We start from the raw sequence: 18,813 nt of genomic DNA on the forward strand, positions 1-18,813 counted from the left end.
CTCCTCGTGCCTCCCTCTCTCGGTTTTTGTTGCATGGTTTTAGACATAATTTGCTCCGGCGCGCCTATATACTACCACGCTTGCACGGGCGGCGGTTTGGGTTTAGTTCCGCGGGTGGTTTCGACTTCTTGCGCTCGCAAAACTGATGGCTATCTCGCTACTAATCGCTCAAAGGGCGACCGCCTGTTTTTCGCTTGTTTAGTGCTCACAGGGGTGAACATGGGAAGGATGCCGCTGTGCATGCGTTTCCTTTTTTGGGGGAGACTCTCAATATCTATTTACCCCTGATTGGCGATAAGATGAATATTAGCGGAAGTTTGTCGCACATTTTGCTTTCTTGATGGGCACACAACCACACAGTTTTCTTGGGTGCGCTTACCTACGCAGTTCGATTAGGCTATGAACGTAAATATTAGTGTAGGAGCAGGAACATTTGACACTTGTGAAATATTCTCGTGTGCACATATTCTAAGCCTTGAACTATAACAATGCATCACATTCTTAATTCTTACAAGTTTATTTCCGTTTTTTATTGTTGTTATTCATATATACAAGCACAAAATATTTTTTTCTCACTTTATGGTCACCCTAGAAAAATTACGGTAAATTTTTTTCAAAATAGGTCCCTTAGAAGAATTGGAACCTGCAATAAAAAAAAATCGACCTTGGGTGGTCGCATATGGCAAAAAATTTGACCTTGAAAGGGTTAACTAGGCCAATTCTTAAGGTGGTTCACAACACGCCCCGAAGCCTTAGCTGCCACAACGGAAGCATGGTGGAATCTGGTGCACTCTTGAGATGTGACATGCACACCAATTATCCCAAAGCACCAGTTTGCATGTGGGGAGGTGTGCGGTAGTGCTGTAACTTTCTTGTGCCACTTTCTATTGCCTAATGGACATAAAGCTTTTGGGCTAGAGAAGCCTCATCAGACATGATCATATTGTAGTAGAAGCCCCAAACAACAAGCAACAGCAACCTGGTGGCAGTCGTGATGTTGGGAACAGACTGATCTAGCCTGCTGGTTGAGGCTGCCAATTGCTCCACCTGTAGCCTCTCTTTCAAGGTACATAGTCGCCACATTGATGGAAGTCCACTGTCTACAAAATGCAAGCAGATGTAATATTTATCTTCGCATTATCTATCTATCACAAAGTGCCTGACAAGATGCATTAAAGCATCTGTTAGGGACCTTCCAGTTGGTGTGTACCACATGCCATCTAGCGAATATGAGGGGAGTTAATATATGACATCACAGCAAAATACTTCCTGGCAACACAACCGGATTCTATACAGAAACGATCGCAACGATGATGCAACTTGAGAAGGCAGCTAAAGAATGCTTCGCATTAAAACCAAATCCAGCAAGCATAAGAAGCAGAGGCCATGAGAGGTGCAATGCAGAAAGGTGCAAGCGGGAAGAACCAGCCTGACAAAAAGAAGCCAAGGCAAAACAGATGGCGGCAGAATTTTGCAAAATGTCCACAACATGGGTAAATACAAAGAAAAATAACCATAGCTGCTATATTTTCTCACAAATGCAAAGAAACTTGGTAGTCTTTAAAAAAAAAAAACAGTATAGACAACAATCTCAGTGTTAGGGCCAGAACATCCAAACTTGCACATCGCAGAAAGCCAGGGTCATGTTTTTGCATTTTACCACCAGTTAACAACCAAAGCTGAAGGATACTGATGATGAGTTCAGGGCAGTGTCTCATATCGTTCAATATCAACCCTGTTTGCCGATGCAAGTTGAAAAAGAAATTGTGGCTTTAGATAACTCGTCACAATTACATTAACAAATATTTTGCTTTCTTCATTCGATTATATGGTACTTTATACAACAGTAATCAGGGTAATCCCTTTGAATTCTTTCAAGAATCCCTAGGTATATTCAAACCCTTTGTGCTATCAGTTTGCTGGACCCTATCACTAGGTAGAGCTCCCAACATAAAATTTGCCATATTGCAGCTTTTATATTGATGATAGAACAGTGAGCAACAGTGGTGAGAACATACCAGCTACAAAGGCTACCTACCAGTAATCGGCCTCAGTTAACAGCAAAATTTCCATGCATATTTATTCGAAACGACCAAACTTTGCCGTAAATGTTTTCATTCACACCTGCCTTGCCTGCCAGTGCACTCTGGCCCTGCATCGGCAGACCTCAAGTCATTCAAGGCTGTGATGGCCTCCGCACACGTCTTGATGAGGTTGCACATCTGGATTGATAGCTCAACACTAGAGCAAATTTTCAGTTCCTGTGTGGCCCAGACCATTTTTCCCTGAACAGCTTGCATGGCTGCCACAACTTCCTGTTCTCGATGCGTCGAGTCGGGAGGCATTGAGGCATTCTCCACCATCTGCTGCTGGCTCCTGCACAACCGTGGGTCTTGCGATGCTAAAATGCATGGTGTCATGTTTTCGGCGGTGACAGGTGCTGTGGGCACAGAGGCACTGCTTGAGATGACTGTTGTGGCTCTGCGCGGGATCAGTGGTGGCGCGGAATTGTGATGCGGCTCTTCTGAGAGCGTGCTCCGAGAAGGGGCAGTCAACTCTGAGCTTGCTTGCCGTTCCTCAACGAGGCGCTGTGCTGCCACATCGGAGAGAACTGCAACACACGCAAAAACTTGTAATGCACTACTTGCATGCGAGAATACAATGCGTTTCTACATACTCTGAGAAGATCAGGGAATGATAAGCACAAACTAACTCTGTCCATTGCCATGTCACCACTGCTGGTGAGCTGTGCATGTTGGTCAGCATAATCACAAGTACACTGGCTCGTACTTGCTCCACTTGACAGGCATGAGACAGAGCGTTAGTGAGTGAACAAGAGTGCGAGTGGGTGTGTGTATGAACGGGAGTGGGTGCCTGGCCATTTGAGTGGACGTACGTATGAACAAGAGTCTGGGCAAGTGTGAGCATGTATGTGAGTAAGTATTGACAAGTGTGTAATAGCCCGCGAAAATTTTGGTGAGTGAGTATACCTATATGGCTGTGCATTGCATTATATTTCAACCAGTTTAGCATATTCAGCGGCAGTGTTTTCACTGCTTCCTTCCCTATTCTGAAAAAGTCCAACGACACTCATCACCATGAAATATATGGCAAGGCCACCTTGCTGAAGAGCTGCTAACGTCACGTAGCCAAGACATTTTTTTTTTCTTTTTCGAGACAAACCATTTTCGGTTAGCGCAAATGATCGGGAAGCAGCAGATGGTAGAATTGGACAATGCCAGGAATTTCGCTTTCTTAATGCATCATTATCGACAGTGTTCCAATCACATGGACCGCCAACCAAGGCGCCAAGCCCGTTACCACACAATCGTCTCAACGACAAGCTTCAAGACGCTCACCTGGGTTGTCTTTGACGTTCTCCATCGTGTCCACCTCTGAACAAGCGATGCAGTACGATCTGCGCTGGCGGTCCTCGAGGAGTATGGTCTGCGGTGATACAAAGAGGCAGGCATTTGGAGTGCTGGCACAATCGGAGGAACAATTAACCGTAAACTTAAATTTTACTCACGCTGCAGACATCGCAAACCTCGCTGAGCATTTTGTATCCTTTCAGAAGATAATCGCCCATAATGCCGCTAATCTTGTCCATTCGTTCTCGCCTAGCTTCGAGAACTTTTAGCTCCGCCTCAGACGGCGGTTTCCATTCGTAGTCTTCCATCTTCAGCACGGAGTCCGAGTGAAAACTGGCACCTCCTAGATCACCTGGGACAGAACGGGCTATGCGTCTTTTTCCTCCAAGCAAATGTACTACCTCGAGAGACAGCCTCCTTCAAGAGAAATTGCGCACCAAGAGGGCAGTAAAGAGTGATCTACAAGAACATGGAAGGGCAGAATAATCAGTAAACGGGGTTATGTACGAAAGAAATCTTAACCGATTTTACCATTACGATAGCAACTCAAGGCAACCAACGCGATCACGGCATGTTTTCCCGAATGCATCACGAGCGCCGATTTCTCCCCTAGTAGTGGGTAGGTTTCTGAGTTAAAGCGTCGCCCTGGTAACGGTTTTGTAAATGTGCCATAATTTGTAGACTAGCGCCTGCCGCGTTCCTCTATATACCTATATACTATTAAGGTCTATGTAGTGATCTCCACCTGTGAAATAGTCTCGGCAAGTAAAAGCGAACGCCAAGCTTCACTTGTGCCCATGTCGTTTACGTTTTTCTTGTTCGTGCTTCGGTTTAGCAGAAGTCAAATCGAAAACAGCAGCAACACTTAAGAAGCGCTAATTTCACGTCTCCCGTTAAAACAGGAATCCGTCGCATCACGTGGGGTTTGCCGGCGCCCATTTAGATGCCGCTTGTTTTCGATGTCATTCTAACAAGCGTAGCAAGCGTAGCTTGTGAGCCGCCGCGTTTCACCAGTGCAGTGTTGGAAGTTTTAGGACATCACGCGAAACTATGTTCACTCCGCGTCGTGCGGGCTCCTCCGGTGGTTCTTTTCTCACAACTCCTCACTCGCTGTCCAAAAGTCGGCGCAGTGCTACACCGTTACCGTACGGCCGGTCGCCATGCGCGCCTGGGTGATTATTCTTGGTTTCGTTTACGTATTTAACTTTTGTTTGTTGAAATATTAACCTCGGAAGAAAGTAAAGTATGACTGACATGTAATGCTCCCGTCACTTGTGTTTTCTTTTATTCCTCTATTTAAGCATGCTTTCGCTGACTCAACTTCAAGACAGCTCCCTGCACCAGTCCCAAGTGCTCGAAGAGACTGCAGACCATGTCGTTGAGCTCTTCGGCAACATTTTGCCAGTACTTGTCAGTGAAGCTCTGGTCGAGGCCGAACGTAAGCACAGACTGCTTAGCACGATTTTCTGTCTGCGGGTTGGGTTTCTTGAATTTGTCCCTTGGGAGTAGCTTTACCCTGTTGCCGCGGGCGCCCCTAGCTATTTATTTAGTTTTTCGTTTTATTGTTGTTTGCTCGCAGCTGGTACAGATATCAGTGCCCGCATTTCGAGCTGTGGCTGGGCATGGCTCGTCTGTGGTCGAAAGTTGTTTGTGTGGCAGTACAAACAGGGATCACGTAACAGAAGTGTAAGTATTCTACTTCTCACTCTGCCATTTTGTTGTTCAACTGCTCTTTTGCATGAGAGCTCAGTGATGAGCATTGTCGCAGTGAGGCACAAGCGAGTCACATACACAGCGTAATCGGCGGCCGGCAGGAGATGGAGTCACATACACAGCGTAAGGCGGGAGATGGAAATTCAAGACGATGGGCAAAATGAGAACAAGGTGAAAGCAGGAGCCAATGTTTTGACAAGTCCACTTGTCGAAGCATTCGCTCCTGCTTTCACCTTGTTCTCATTTTGCTCATACCTTATCCGGTAGTATCACAAAACCGTTTCAATACAACTTTAGAGCGATGTTACTGAATACAAAAATAATAATAACAATAAACAAAAAATAACAAAACTTCAATATGCAGACAAAGAGCATGCTATGAATGTGTAAAGAGTTCTCACAGTGACCACATTTCGATGGCAGTGAAATGCAAATACACTTGTGTACTTAGATTTAGGTACACATCAACGAACCTCAGCTGGTCAAAATTCATAAGGACTCCTTCACTACGGCACTTCTCCTAGCCTCAGTGTTGCTATAAATCTCATGGATCAATCAAAATGAGCTCTGGTTCATAAGCATGCATAGATGATAAACATATTCATCACTGGTAATCAAAATTGCTGTGCATGACCGCGATAAGTATGATGGCAGCTCCGAAACTTCCGACACACCAGTGGTATTTTCTAACAATAACTTCACATAATCTCGACAGTGTCGCATGCTGACTCTGCCGCCAAGTGACCTGGCTCACCGTGCCGATCTGGTTTGCGTGCTGCTGAGGGACGAACTTGCTCCTGCTGCCCTGGCAGTGGCCCCGGCAGGCATCCTCCGCTACTGGCCCAACATTGCCCATGAAGGCTCTTCAACTGATGCCCTGGCAGATCTCCAGGGGGAGGAGTGCTACTCCCTCACCAATACACAGGTTGGTAGGCTTGGTAAAATTAATCTTTTCATTGGTAGTTCATTCTCGCTAACAGCATAGATAGCTGGGCAAGCCGGTATCATCATACCTGCCAACTCTGCAAAATATTCTGCGATGTTTACAAGTTTGGGCTCATTCTACAATTTTACAAATGTTGCATGAAGCTTTATGAAAAATCAGTTCTGTTTACGAAAGAGTTTTAAAGTGGTTGCAAGGTTGACCGGTGCATGTTGAAAAAACAAGCATGCAAAATAAGCAGTGATGGTACCTGCGCTGTCTTTGTGCTGCAGAGTAGCATGCCATATGCCACAAGCACAGCAACCTGTATACTTTTACGTGTCTGAACATGAGTTTCCACAGAAGCAGAGTGATAATGCTGTGAATTCTGTCAATTCATACCAGTTATGCTGAATGCAAACCTATATTTAGTACACCAAACAAGAGCCGAATGGAATTTCACCGGTCAGTCTCTGACCGCAACCTTTGAAGTATTCTGGTCGTTAAAGGACACCAGAGGGGTACTTGCTTCAAGCAAGTTTATCTAGAAAAGTTCCTGAAGCAGACGAAATTGGCTACAACACTGTTGCTGTAGAAGTCACTGTGATCAAAAAATAATTTGTTGCTTGTCAGAATCTGCATGCTGTTCCAAGTCTTCTGCTGCTTGCGTGTCACATGTAAAGCTGAATTATGCTTACCCCCGTATTCAGAAATGCATCTTAACTTCAAGCCCACGCTTGACTTGACCTAAATGACGCCTGTCGTGAATGCGCCGTAGGAAACGCAATGAGCGTCTTGGGCACGTTAGCACCAGGCGTCGTTTATATCACGTCAAGCATGTGCTTCAAGTTAAGATGGATTTCCGAGTACGGGGGTTAATAAAGTAAGTGTGTGTCTATGTATCACACAGAAGGCATGTGCTCAAGGCAAAATTTAAAAATGCGTGCCATGTTGTTAAGCATTAAAGATCGTGGTGGCTCAGTGGCTGCAGCATTCTGTTGTTGAACATGGGTTTACGTGTCCACTTTTCGCTGTGAAGCTTTGCCTGTGTGACTGGTGCAAACACTTTCTGCATGTAACACAGGACATCATACTCCTTTCCTTCAGTGTGCTTGACCTACCTGTCACATTATTTCAGCAACATCAAATATTGGGCTAATTGGTACTGCATGATTCAAAATGTGACAGTGCGACTTTGGACGAGGCCATAAGAAGAGGAGCAGAAGAGGACAGCACTTATCTTTGTCTGCTCTTCGTTTTATGTCCTCGTTCAAAGTTCTGCCGTTACTTGTGGCCCCAAGTGGTCACCTGTGTGTATGCAGACGTTACTTCACTGGTGCAGATAACAGTAGCAGTCATCATTAAAGCATTAATTGTGGAGCAACCAGCCCATGGTTTCAAATAAGGAACAGGACACGCAAGCACACTGTTGCTATAATAGCGCCATGTCACTGTTGTTCGTCTTGTGGGTCCGTGTGCTGGTTCTGGCATATTGACGTAGCAACCAGCCAGTACAACAACATTGCATGGTAGTGTATTGCGCGCTGTGGCATACTGAAACACTCCAGTGTCATTTGTCCAGAGGATGTGATTAGCTTGGAAGCAATATTTTTTACCAATCCTCAACGATTCCAGAATTTAGTTGCTCTAAGCATGTTATCATTAACAGTTGCAGTCAGAGCATGACTAGCTGAGTGACCTTTTCAGGCAAAGTTAGGGTTGCAAGCAGTTCTTGGGTCTTCTATAAGCGCTATGAAAATTGTGCAAAATGGGTAGAACTGTCTTCATATTTAACAGTTCTTTCTTCATTTATTGATTATTGTTTTAGAACTTTTTTGCTTTTTGTTAGGCACTTATTAAACCAACCTTTACTTAAGAGGGAGAGGGATGATTAGTTTGACAGTGCTGCATAAAGCAACATCCCACGCAGGCAAATACGTAATGACTGTCATTCTGTTCCCATTACAGCCCATTGGGTGCATTTTGGCCACCACCACAAGCTCTCTGATGCTGGTCACACCATCCGTGGTTGATGGACAAGTAAGTTCATTAGCAACACTGCATATGATGACATGATCTTTAATGATGTGTACTGTGCAACACTTATTGACCTGATAAGCTGTTACCCCAAAGCGAAAGTTTGGGAGGAATCTGTTGTTTATTTTATTTTGTACACAGCACACTCACTGATGGGCACACATGTAGTATGAACTTGGGGACACTAAGCGAAATAATATATCTAAAATTCTGAATGATCGTATGCTATGTTTGTAATATCATGGTGAAGCTAATGTTTTTCATGGGATTTCTTGGTGTGGAAAAACTGAATTCAGCCTTTTAAATGTTCATTTTCCTTGCTGTTTCTCAGCTCCCAAGACTTCTGTCGCCTACAGAATTTTCACTGGTACAAAAGAAGGATGTCTGGGCTCAAGTATATTTGTTCTGGGCTAAACCGTGCTGCATTCATACAACTTTAAATAACCACAATATTGTTAAAAAAAAAGGTTAATTTTTTTTTAATTTATAAATTAAAAAAAAAACTACATAAAATCAAGTTTTGTTTCGTAGCTAAAATGTACCACCTCACATTGCTGCTGGCAGTTGCACTACCTTCGTAGAAGTGATTTGCGAGGTTTGCTCCAATGTGAATTCAACATGTCATGACCAGATTTAATTTGGTTTTCACTGTGATGCCACTACCTCTTCACACAGACAGCACTGCTGATCAAGGCTCTCAAGGCACCTCAGGGACTCTTGGCTGGCATAGGCCGACGAGTCTCCTCATTCATTTTTGGAGCCATGCCTTCTCAGTCGTCCGAAGCGGTGAGTTTCGTGCAAGGCCACGGTTGTGATAGCTCTCCTAATGCATCATCTTGAGGTTGGGATGAAAGTTGCCCCTTCCATTCATGAATATTTCCACAAATTACTGGTCTAGTTGTAAGTTGTAGCAAAGAAAGAACATTTATGGAAAATCAGGTATAGTTTTCATCTTGCTGTTGCTATTATATATTTTATTTGCTTGTTTAGTCTAGAACTGCGAGTCTTTATTGATTTCAATTCTACTGCTGTTTCATGTTTCTGTGACCAACACTTACTTGTTAATTAATTCAATCTCTGAATATTGTATGGAGCCATTCAGAAACTGAAATGCTTTTAACCCATTGGCGGATCGCCGGCCGCACCGGCTGAGGCCAAAGTCACTTTGGCCGGCGAACTGCCGGCCGCTCAGAGTATGATTTGTTTCGGGTTTCTTCAATAGATGGCAGCACAACACAACTTGTGTAGTGATTGATTCATGTGTTTTCTACCAGATGAACATAGTTGTCCACTGTCTGAGGTCAGTTTTGTTGTTTTTATCGACAAAAAGTTCGCAATTCCGTCTCTTTCCAAACGTGGCTTCGCGGAGAAAGCGCACTTTGACGGTGGAAGAAATTCTCAATCTTGTGTTCGAGAGTGATGACGAGAGTGACAACTGCGATGAAGAGAATGTTGTGTCAGATGACGAGAGTGACCGGATTAGGGACAGTGACAGCGACAATGAAGACAACTTGTGTTTAGCACAAGATCCGTGCGACTCTCGGCCACCATCTCCGAAGGCGTGAAAACTATAAGACTGGCAATGGGAAGCGGATGACAAAGTGGAAAAGGTTGTGAAGAACACCTTTTGTGGTCAACCAGGCATCAAACAAGCCATCCAGCTACAAGTAGGTGCAAATCCCAGTGCTCTGGCAATGTTCACCGCCCTCCTCAGAAACGAGATTTGGAGCACCATCGCATTTCGCATGCACACACAAATGCGTTTGCATGCGAGAAACAGCGTTTGCATCCTGATCCCAGTTGGCATGAAACAACACCGGATGAAATGAAAGCTTACTTCGCTATGTGTGTGCTGATGAGCCAAGTGAAAAAGAGCAGCATTCAATCTTACTGGTCAACAAGAGCTTTTATAAGCAGACCATTTTTTGCTTCTGTGATGTCGAGGCAGTGTTTTTGGGCACTCTCAAAATATCTGCATTTCTGCAACAACTCTTTCCCTCAAAGTGGAGATAGGCTGTCGAAGTTGCGTCCTGTGCTCGACCACGTACTGAAATGCATTGATACAGCCAATGATCAGGAAGAGTGTCTGGCAGTTGATGAAAGCCTTATGAAGTTTTGTGGTCGGCTGTCCTACGTCCAGTTTAACCCCTCGAAACAGGCAGGATTTGGCCTTAAGTTCTACAAACTGTGTGGGTCTTCAAGCGGCAACTGCCTGAACTTCTCGATTTACACAGGAAAAAGTGAGAAGACTCCAGTTACCGCTAGATTGTTGTGCAGTGAGGCGGTTGTAATCAACCTTCTAGAAAAATGTCTGCGCGATGGCCACACACTGTTTATGGACAACTGGTATTCTTCACCATTGCTATTTCGCCACCTAAAGGAAGCTGGTTCGAATGCTGTCGGCATAGTCCGCCTTCACCGAAAGAACATGCCGAAGGATTTCAAGGCGAAGCTGCAAAAAAGGCGAATGCAAGTCCCACTTTGCGCGAGGCATCATGGCCCTCACTCGGCAGGACAAAAAGCAGGTCACAATGCTGTCAACCTGCCACAGTTCAACTGATCTCACTGATATCGGAAAAAAGGGTGGCAAGAATGGCTTGCCAGTTCTGAAGGCTCAAGTTGTAACCGATTACAACCGAGGCATGGGCGGAGTGAATCGCGAGGACCAACAACTGGCTTCCTTTCTAATTATGCGAAGATACGCCAAAGGCTACAAGAAAATCTTTTATATTATGGACATCGCTGTTTATAACAGCTACATTTTATCTGCCAAAGCATCAGGCAAGCGGCTCCACTACACAGACTGGAAAGTGAACCTCGCAGAGGAGATTCTCGAAGCGGACGTTTTGCCCCAGTACCATGGTCGACGTAAACCGCCTGTCGCGGCTACACCAATGCGGCTGCAGGCTTCCAAGTGGGCTCATTTTCCTTGCCATATCCCACCAAACAGAATCAAGCAGAATCCATCAAGGCTGTGCTTAGTCTGCAAGACACACGGGAAAAAGTCGGAGAGCTGGTGGGAATGTGAAAAATGTGAAGTTGCACTTCACATGCCTTTGTGCTTCAAAGCTTTCCATACACGCAAATCATATTAGGCGGGATGATGCAGCGAGCCCTTCCGAACAGAATAAAGTAAATTTTGTCTCTCTACGAGGTGTGCAGCGGAATTTATTGCTTTTTTTAAAGAGCGGCTCGCACGCCCAACGTGCGTCGCTTTTTCCGCGCGGAATACCAGGCAGGAAACGCCGCGGAGGGCGCAGAAGCCAATGAGTTAAGGTTAGCGCCAGGGTTCTCGCTTGCCTGTGACTCGTGTTCTTTGCAGACCTCACCTTTAAACATTTGTAATCACCCTGAGAGAACCCTTCTCAGTCATCAATAGAAAGGTCCGAACTGCTCAAAATGTTGCCCCAGGAAATCAGAATGATTGTGAAGGTAAAAAATAGAGAGTGAAGAATGATTTAGAGCAATAAATCACACACTAGGCTCTGCCGTGTTCTTCGGTTTCCAGAGGCACCTTGTGAAAGTGCTCGTGGAACCCACGGAGGAGGAGGAGGAGAAGTATGTGTACGTGCTGCTGCGTAACACCCTCCAGAAGTGGTATCTGGAAGAAGGAGGACCTGAAAAGGTGAGTAGTCATTCACTACTCCATACCTGCCAACTTGCCTGAATTTTTCGTAAAGTTCATGAATTTGGGCTTGTTCTACGATTTTACGAATATTGTATTTAGCTTTACGAAAAATAAATTCTGTTCATGAGAATGTTTGAACCTCCTGAAAATGTGGCTGCACAAAATTTAAAAAAAAGAAAATGCACCCAGAAAAGAAGGAATTGGGATGGTGCCCGTGCCATCTTATTGTGGTAGTTCCAGGTGGCATATAAACGGGAGAGTACTTGCTTTGAGCAAGTTTATGCTGAAAAAAGGGTCCCCGTGTTCTAGAAGCATTGTGGTGCTTGTCAATACCTACAGTTTTAAATTTGCTGCTGCTTTTGTCCTGCATTTAAAAGTAAGTAGTGGTTAATAATGTGCATATTTATTTCTCAAAAGGCGTGTTCTCGAGGCGTATCTTTTTTTAATGCATGCTATTTTCCCCTCTTTATTTATGCTTTGTCATATTCTCTGGATATTTACGAAGTTTAGTATGCACGGGTTAGTAGCTATCATATTTGCTGTTTTTCTACATTGAGCAAATGCAGTGACACCTTGTCTCCCTACTAATGTTGCCACACACTGGCATCATGTGCGTGCCATTTTTCAAGAGACACTGTGTGAATACTGCTTCATGTTCTGCTGTTTGCATTAGCATAATGTATGCATTGTTTGAAACCTTAAGGCAGCTACTCTTCAAGAAAAACTTTTAGAACAAAATAAATGGATTTTTGAATTTTCAAGGCTCTATGTCAAAAAGCAAGTGTCAGAAACTGGCTGCTTGCAAAATGCACTTTCATTGTTACCAAAAGTTCATTGCTAGCAACACTTGGGTGAGGACTTCAGAATTCATTCAACATGATGGTAAGGCAGACTGACTTCTGCGGCCCCAGAAACTAATATCCATCAAGTGGTTCTAGCTTCTGCCTGAAAGACTTGGAGAGAGTGCACATCCGTTGTGCCGCAGGTGTTTCGAGGGAATGAGCATGTAGCAAAATACAGCTGATTTGTACCTATTGTTTCTGCCGCGTTATCATGGTGAGCAGGAAAAGAATAGCTGGGGATTTAGGATAAGACCTCTGTTCACTGAAGAGAGAAACTATGTTCCTGCTCTCGACGTTCTTCCGGTTTCATTGTTGGCTGAGTATTCCTAAAAAAAGGAATTGTGCCTACTCTCGTGAGGCAGTAAACTAATGGCGATGTGGTGGTTTTTTTTTTTTTTTTTTTTGCAGTGAACAGTGTTCATAGATGTCAGGTTGCACTGCGTAGTTGTAAGAAGATGCAAAAAAATACACTAATGAGACATGCTGGATGATAATACGTAACTAACACAATGCAATAACATTTCTTTTTTTGTATCTTATTTCGACTAATACAATGCAACTTAACATCCGTGATCACGGTCCACCTAGCCTACATGCAACCTTTCATTGATCAGGATTGCTTGTTGATATGCTTTCGCATTCATTTATGTTTCTGTCACTTTCTTTTCAGTTGTGTGGCGAGTGTGACTTGGATCGTGCCATGAAAGAGCAGTTCCACGAAGTTCTGTGGGTGTGTACATAACTAACCTCAAGCATAGCGCTGTGCTGAACAATATGCCAGAATAAGCAGGAGGAACCATTAGGTCAGGAGCTCTAAATACATGGGAGTGTAGAAATTGTTTTTCTCAACAAACGCTGCACAGATATTTATGAGGCTTATTGTATTTAAAAATCTAGTGAACCTAGGAAGCAGATGTTTTATATTTAGGCTGTTAGTCTTTTAATAAAAAAATTGATTGAAAATTGTGAAATCATTAAAAAAGAAACTCGAGTACTAAGTTTTGAACTCTAACTCAGTAATAAATAATGATATTGCAATTCTGCAATTTGCACCTATTAAGACGTCTAAGCAAACAGAATTGATGTAGTATACACCGCTCTGAAGTATACCAATACAGTGGAATTTCTTTAACTGTAAATTGCTTAAACAAAACTGCCTCTTAAACGGAACACCATCGTCATAGTTGGTTTTGTATTCATGCAACTGTATTCAGCTTTGTTTATCGGTAAATGGAACTCCTGATAAACGGAACCAATTTCCATGGTCCCTTGAGCTTCTGTTTAAAGAGAGTCCACTAATTTGTGAGTAGCAAATTTGCTAACATTGTAAACATTGTAACAGTTTTATGTAAGCTGTAAAATCACATTTCAAATTTATCTGCTTTAAATACTCTAACAGATGTGGTATCTAACTGTGGTATCTGCTTTTGGTGCAGACTTACAGATTTGTAAACATTGTGCTTTCAGTTCTTTTTAAATTTACTGATTCTCTGAAACTTTAGTTAAAAACTTTCAGGTCCTAAATAAAATTTTGCTTTCCCAAATCACTAGAATTTAGCTTTCTCTCTCACATGTACCATATTTCACTCAAATAGATCTGGCAGTTGTCTTATGAAAGCATATCTGCATTTTACGTGTATTTGAATAAGGAAATCGGAGTTGGTCATGAGCTAAAGCTTCCTCTTAAAGAAAATATCCTCCAAGTATTAGTGACTCAATGAACAATGATCAGCGTCTTAACTAAGCATGGCAGCAGTAGTAACTAAGCTGCATCTTGCTGCAGTCTAAATGAAAACGTCTCGCACCCCTCATGGTACGTGCTGATGTCACGGGGAAACAAGATGCCTGGAATCAAGTCTGAGATGTCTTTATTCTGATACTGAAGCAGTGTTATGAAAGGCAAAAATTTTCATCTACCCGAATGTAGCACAAGGCTACGAAGAAAACCGATACGGGTTTCTCAGAAAGAACACTTCGCAGTTGAGCAAGAATTCGTCTTGGTTCACAGTTGAGGATATTTTTCCTCAACTGCAGACCAGGACAAAAACCCGTATGGGTTTTCTTTGTAGCTTCGTGCTACATTCGGGTGGATTACAGTTTTTCCCTTTTGTGATGATTCTTCCACCTCGCAGGATTCCACAGAACTGGTCTGCCATAAACTGAAGCAATATTCTTGGTCGATCACTTTCCAGGATAGGATTGCATTCGCAAGGTTTTGCATGACTTGGCGCCAGACATGTTGGTGTCTACAGTTGACAGCATTCCTGGCACTGTGCAAAGACAGCATGTTTTGCGCTTCTTGTGTAATGCTATCACCGGTAGACATCAATACATGCAGTGCCAAGTCGCACAAAATTTCGCTAAACTGATTGTATCCCTGAAAATGATAGACCGAGAACACGGTCCTTGGTGACGTCAAGTCCGGATATAATGAATTATTCGATGTAACAAAGTAGGTTAAAATATTTGTCATTGGTATCATAGTGTAATGGATACAGTAGAACTTCGTTGATACGTTCCTCTTATGTACATTTTCTTAGCGTCAATGTTCGCAATCGATAGCACAAAGATGACTCAATTGAGTTACGCTCATTTTTTACCAGTTCATACGTTCCCGGAAAACACTATTTTTAGGCACCAACGTTCAGTACGTCACCAAACTGCGATTGTGGAATAAGTTTTCCGGCCACTGGATCCCGTGTGAAGAAGAAAAGGTGTGAGGCTCATGCGATCGAGAACAGTATACGGGTGCCTGTATCTCATGGAAACAAAGGCACGCACAGTTTCTTATTCTGGTGCCAGCAAATCTCCGCCCAGGTCGTCGCACGCCACATTTACAACTATCGCCGCCAAACATATTGCGATAAACATCTTCACCTATCTGTTTTACAGCATGTGGTGTGCACCGTCATTGGTAGCGTACTGCACGCTTTTAGTAGGCTATAATCCAAACGCGCTGCCATTCCCTGCTACAGGTGGTGTGATGTGGGCATCACGTTTCGCTTCGGCGGTATCCGGCGTCGCCCACCAGCTCAATTTAATTTTGGTTTCCCCTCACCCTCTTAAAACACCACGCAATAGGAAAACAACAAAACGTGTCTCGCCGCCGGAACACCACCAGCTCGATGCGTTGGCATCTCGTGCTGCAACATTCTGCACAACACTTCGCATTACGTAGATGTCCGCAGCAGTTGAGTCTGTCATTCTTTTAGTTACTTCGGCTCGTACGTTTTCCCTGTTAGTAAGTTCCTGTCATGGCTTTTTCCAAAACGTATGAAATAGATTCTACTGTCTATACGTATAACAAATATCAGATCTAACAAAAGTGTTTTTGTGTCGGGCGCAACTTTGTTATATCAGGGTTTTCCGGTACCCTGTATTATGCTTAGCTGCATCTCATTGGTCAGTTTATGTAACAGGTTGATCATACACGTGCATTCAATATCATTGTTACGGTGTTTCATGCATTGGTACATGGCACATTCCCTCCCTCCCTGTTTGTTCACAGGAACATGGGAACACACTCCCGAGGCACTTGAAGGCCTGGTGCATTGACATGCAGTTGTCGGCGTACGTACCATTGTGACACTTAGTTGGGCTTTTTCTACAGCTTTCATTGCAACACAAGCTAGGTAGCTTTCTATATGTGGTTGTGACCCTTCCTTCGCTACATTATTTATAGCAATGGAGTGGCCGTACTGATGGCTGCCCTCAACCCCCAGGTTTCTCAACAGCTTCACTATGCTATCGGTGAGTCTTAACTAGTATCTCACACAATTAATAGAAGCATCTCTTTTTGTGCAGTGTTTACATAGTAAACCATTTAAAAGAAAAATTTTTGCAGCTTTAAACGGTAGACTTCTGTTAATTCATCTTCAGTTAATTCGATTTTTTAGTTAATTTGATCTCGACTGAAGGTTCCGGCCAGCGCCCATGCATTTCTGTATGCCCAAACATTCATTTGAATCCTAAAATTGGGCTTTGCCGCATAATTAGAACTTGACCTGTAAGCACACACATGCCTGACCCCTGTGGTGACATCAATTAGCAACCCCTTTAGTGGCAGTGTCCGTTTCGGTGAGCTTAGGAGAGAGTGAATGCGTTGGGGGGGGGGGGGGGGGCACACTTTATCACTCGTTGAAAGTGCTTATTTTCGTCCAGCCCCAGAAAGATGTTCAAGCAATAAACCGTGTGGTGATGCTGACTTTGGGAAACCGCCCAGCATTGTGCAACAAATTTTTCTTGCCAAGAAATTTGGTCCGCATTAGATTCCTACTTTGTTTATAATCTTTAATGTCATTTTTACATTAATTTTCTGCTTTGTATACATAGAAAGTGGGCCCTCGTTTGATTCAGGGGCCTGTTAGACTCGGGCAAGTACTTCCAATTGGCAGTGTGTTTTGGCATGTTTTGTGCATCTTGTTTAATTCAACCCGCCAGATAATTTGATCAGTTTGGTCGATCCACTCAGGGTTGAAATAACGGTAGTGTACTGTATGTGTTAAATTTCAAGTATCCGATATGCAACACAAAATTTTAAGAATTGTGGACAATTATGTCTGTATATCCTAAACCGGATTTACTGTTCTGTTAAGACAGCCGTTTTTCTTAGGAAAGCTAGTTTGGGCCTAAAGTGTTAATGTTGCAGACAGAATTTCTTGCTTGCTTTCTTGCATTGCTTTGACACTTTGTTCTTTTTTATTCAGCATGTGGTTGCAGTTTGTTTCCATTGCTAATGTAGACCAGAGCACCAGAGTGTACACATTGAAATTCCTGTTCATCCCATATTTTCCAGGTATTGTGGACGTTCGAAATGTGGGCTCACCTAATGACATCCCAGTCAGCTTTACAGATTTCACGGTGCTTCGTTTCTCGGAGCAGTACACAGTTAGTTGCCTTTCCTACTTTCGCAGTTTCTGCTGCAGCTAATGCAAGAACTTGTCTTGTTTGTAGAAACCACAAGTTATTTCACTCTAACACTTGTCCAAAGTTGTCTTAAGGGATGCCAAGAAGAAAAATTCTTTCAGCTCAATTAGTAAATTACCCTTCTACAATATCAAAAGTCACTCTCACCATGAGGAGAAGGTTCGGGAAGCCGGAACAGTCGCTGAAACTAAAAACAGTCGGCTACAGTACCTTGAAGTTGCTGCACTAGCTGCTCAGTCCTACTTGGCATTTCATTGGTAAGAATGGAATGCATCGTGTTTCAGCAGAGCCAAAGACTGTGATGGGCAAATTTCAATAATTTTTACCAGCTCACAATGGCCCAAATACGAGAAAATACTTAGAAATCCATGATGTCGCACTGTTGTACCGGTGTTGTAGCTTCGGCGCAACATTCAAAACATGCATCATTGACCTTAATTTGCTCTTGTATTAATCAACCTATTACCATGAAATTAACAAATGTAGAGCTTCAAAGGAATACTTAATCAGTCTAAACTAATTTAGTGTTTCTCTTTAGTGTCCCTTTAAAATGCCATTTTTCAATAATTTTCTTTTTACATAAATCCTAAACAGACATTTACACCATTGCTACCCATGCACAGTACAGCACAAATAACACTACATTCTTAATTGTTTTGTGCTGCATCATATGTTTCTAAAATTACTAGAAGAGGTCGGCAGTATGCATTTCATGTAACAGCTGTAGTGCTCCACCAAGTTTATGCACTTAAGCTGAGTGCGCTCAGCATGCTCGCAGTGACAAGAGTGAATATGTGATGTGGTAGTCAGGCTCCACATGTCCCAGAACTATATATATATTAAGAATTTTACACCTTTGAAACATAGTTAGCACCCAACACGGTTGTTGCTTGAAGCTATTAATTTTAGACTCCCTAAGTTCTATAGATTACCTTTTCCTTGAGGCAGCACAGTTCCATGCAAACCAACAAGGCACTTCTAATGTTTCCAGTGTTAAAAATATAACATGGCTAAAACTCATCTGCACAGCATGGTCCTTTCGAAAGTTGCTTTGTGCTATCTTTGTCTTTTTTTTTTAGAAAAGGTAAATCACTGATGACACCATCATACTTTTTAGGAAAGGAATGAAGAATCATTGCTGAGCTACAAATTTGTCCTTCCATCGGTGAACCGCCGCACGAGCTTTGTTTATGGTGCCACCAAAGTGTACTGCGTGACCCGTAAGTACTCACTTGAGGGAACGTGTCGATTGAAACATGGAATCTTTCTCCAACAAGTGCCATTTCAGAATTTTTTTTCATGCAGCGCTGTTTATGCTCAGACCTAGCTCTTCTACATTGAACGTGCCAGCGCAGTAACTTAAACTTCGTGCTA

The 18,813-nt window shown here is 43.2% G+C and overlaps 2 protein-coding genes across 2 annotated transcripts in view; one reads left to right on the forward strand and one right to left on the reverse strand.

The window, feature by feature from the left end:
- Window positions 1–1,566: 1,566 nt before the first annotated feature.
- LOC142588338 (protein ZNRD2-like) lies at window positions 1,567–3,975 on the reverse strand. The gene is made up of 4 exons (XM_075699962.1): window positions 3,903–3,975; window positions 3,530–3,723; window positions 3,360–3,447; window positions 1,567–2,611 (listed from the first exon to the last, which is right to left on the reverse strand). The coding sequence occupies exons 1-4, from the start codon at window positions 3,958–3,960 to the stop codon at window positions 2,115–2,117; spliced, it is 837 nt and encodes a 278-aa protein (XP_075556077.1). The 5' UTR covers window positions 3,961–3,975; the 3' UTR covers window positions 1,567–2,114.
- A 278-nt stretch (window positions 3,976–4,253) lies between these two features.
- Window positions 4,254–18,813, forward strand: part of Nup133 (nuclear pore complex protein Nup133) — a 54,388-nt gene continuing 39,828 nt past the window's right edge. The window contains exons 1-12 of the mRNA XM_075699943.1: window positions 4,254–4,543; window positions 4,673–4,809; window positions 4,951–5,057; window positions 5,800–6,009; window positions 7,975–8,046; window positions 8,719–8,829; window positions 11,552–11,668; window positions 13,184–13,243; window positions 16,022–16,083; window positions 16,196–16,263; window positions 17,309–17,400; window positions 18,557–18,659. Coding sequence (XP_075556058.1) covers window positions 4,422–4,543; window positions 4,673–4,809; window positions 4,951–5,057; window positions 5,800–6,009; window positions 7,975–8,046; window positions 8,719–8,829; window positions 11,552–11,668; window positions 13,184–13,243; window positions 16,022–16,083; window positions 16,196–16,263; window positions 17,309–17,400; window positions 18,557–18,659 — 1,261 coding nt within the window. The 5' untranslated portion in view covers window positions 4,254–4,421. The remainder of the gene's footprint in view (window positions 4,544–4,672; window positions 4,810–4,950; window positions 5,058–5,799; window positions 6,010–7,974; window positions 8,047–8,718; window positions 8,830–11,551; window positions 11,669–13,183; window positions 13,244–16,021; window positions 16,084–16,195; window positions 16,264–17,308; window positions 17,401–18,556; window positions 18,660–18,813) is intronic.

Source organism: Dermacentor variabilis, chromosome 7, assembly GCF_050947875.1.
Source record: "Dermacentor variabilis isolate Ectoservices chromosome 7, ASM5094787v1, whole genome shotgun sequence".
NCBI classification, from domain to species: domain Eukaryota; kingdom Metazoa; phylum Arthropoda; class Arachnida; order Ixodida; family Ixodidae; genus Dermacentor; species Dermacentor variabilis.

Coding starts and splice junctions, on each gene's coding strand:
- LOC142588338 (XM_075699962.1), bottom strand. CDS start 3,960: ATGCATTCGGGAAAACATGCCGTGATCGCGTTGGTTGCCTTGAGTTGC. Junction 3,724..3,902: donor CTTGAGTTGCTATCGTAATG/GTAAAATCGGTT, acceptor GTTCTGTCCCAG/GTGATCTAGGAGGTGCCAGT. Junction 3,448..3,529: donor AGGTTTGCGATGTCTGCAGC/GTGAGTAAAATT, acceptor GTATCACCGCAG/ACCATACTCCTCGAGGACCG.